The sequence below is a fragment of the Penaeus japonicus genome, unplaced genomic scaffold (genome assembly GCF_977035675.1).
Source record: "Penaeus japonicus unplaced genomic scaffold, GWHDUDI00000001_assembly GWHDUDI00000030, whole genome shotgun sequence".
In the NCBI taxonomy this organism is placed as follows: domain Eukaryota; kingdom Metazoa; phylum Arthropoda; class Malacostraca; order Decapoda; family Penaeidae; genus Penaeus; species Penaeus japonicus.
The window spans coordinates 30597061-30598633 of NW_028234432.1; the positions used below are offsets into that span (position 1 = coordinate 30597061).

A 1573-nucleotide genomic window follows, 5' to 3' on the forward strand; every position below is an offset into this window, starting at 1 on the left:
TATATACATATATTTACATAAATATATATATTTGCATATATATATATCGATATGTATGTATATATATATATGTATATATAGCTATATATACATATACATACATATATAAATGTATATGAATAGACAGATAGATAGTTGAATAGATAGATAGATTGACAGTTAAGATACTATTATTTTCACCTAGGAGTATTATTTCATGTGAAATGTTACGAATCAATGATTTATTCATAAAACAATATTACAATGGGCTTGTCGAACCTATCGTGTATTTATGTAATAGTAAGGGGAAAGAGAGAGCAACGGTGGGAGCGTCCATGGAGTTCCTGGCATGACTAGTGTTGGTACGTGAAGAAAGCAGTTCTCCAGTCACCTCGGGTCTTCTCCCCCGCTTTAAGGGACAAGCTTACATGGATTGTCGTTGGTTCCGCCGTGACCAAGGAATCTTGGATCCTGTGTGAAAACTCCCGATTCCTTTTCGAACTCTCTTGTGGCTTCTTAGGCGGGAAGATGGCAGGAACAGGCAGATGGCATCTTGTAGATGTCGATGAAGAGACCCTTGTAGGGGTCACATGGGTCGTAGGAGAGGAGTCGCTGGTACACTGACTTCTGGGTGCAGTGGCTCTGGTAGCAAGGAGCAAGGGCGCGGCAAGCAGCCTCTGGGAACAGACAAGTCTCCAAGCGGGCAGTCTGGCTGTAATAGTGAACGTCGTTGACAATGACACGCCACTTGCCCTCCACATTCTGGGCACGTTTGGGCATGGCATACACCACTTGTGAGGGACAAATGTAGCCTTCAGGACCAGCCCAGTGAGTGGCATCGTAAGGAGAGTCCCCAGTGGAAGCCCCAGTGTAGTAAGAGTAGTCGAAGGCCTCTTCCTGCTCCTTGGTGACCATGTCTACCAGGTCATCAGCAGACTGGTCGGCGATGTCAGCGTACTTCTTGGCGAAGAGCTGATCGGCACTGATGGCACCCTTGATCTCGTACTCGGGATACTCAGCGTCTTCCAAGCAGTACGAGAGAGTGGAGTTGGCAGCGCAGGCGGGGGCAACAGTTGGGTCACAGTAATTGTGTTTGTAGGCAGGCTGATGACCGTAAGCAGGCGCATGATGACCGTAGGCGGGCTGTGGGTGATGGCCATATGCAGGGGGATGGACGGAGCCCAGAACGACTCCGGCGCATGCCAGAACGACCGACTGAAAGGAAAATGTTGTCATTAACATAAAACAATTATTTTGTGAGCTTAGAATGTTTACGGTAGTGATATTGAGATAGCTTTGAATATTGATAGTCTCAACCTACCAATGCATAGACCATGTTGAGACGAGCAGATAGATACGAAAGTCGCCCTACCCATATATACTGCTCTGAGTTGGCTACACCCACACAGTGAGAAGATACGCGACTCCAAGGTTAGAATAGTGTGAAAGCGTTTCCTCACTTTCCCTCACTATTATTTCCCGACACTAATTTCTGCTTGGAGGTTACTCCAACCCCTCCTTCTGTACCCTAGGAAGTACCATTAACCTCCATCGTCCCCACCCTCCTCCTCTACCTGCTAGTTAGTGAACTGCG

The 1573-nt window shown here is 46.6% G+C and overlaps 1 protein-coding gene across 2 annotated transcripts in view; it reads right to left on the minus strand.

Moving 5' to 3' along the window:
* Nucleotides 1–206: 206 nt before the first annotated feature.
* LOC147468266 (uncharacterized) overlaps nucleotides 207–1573 on the minus strand; it is a 22133-nt gene continuing 20766 nt past the window's right edge. The window contains exons 1-2 of one of the 2 annotated variants that reach the window (XM_086555259.1): nucleotides 1301–1337; nucleotides 207–1194 (exon numbers count right to left, since the gene is read on the minus strand). In XM_086555259.1, the coding sequence (XP_086411385.1) occupies nucleotides 496–1194; nucleotides 1301–1315 (714 nt within the window). In that variant the 5' untranslated portion in view covers nucleotides 1316–1337 and the 3' untranslated portion in view covers nucleotides 207–495. Of the gene's footprint in view, nucleotides 1195–1300; nucleotides 1338–1573 lie in introns of those variants that run through there. The other variant, XM_086555258.1, reaches the window with a different exon arrangement.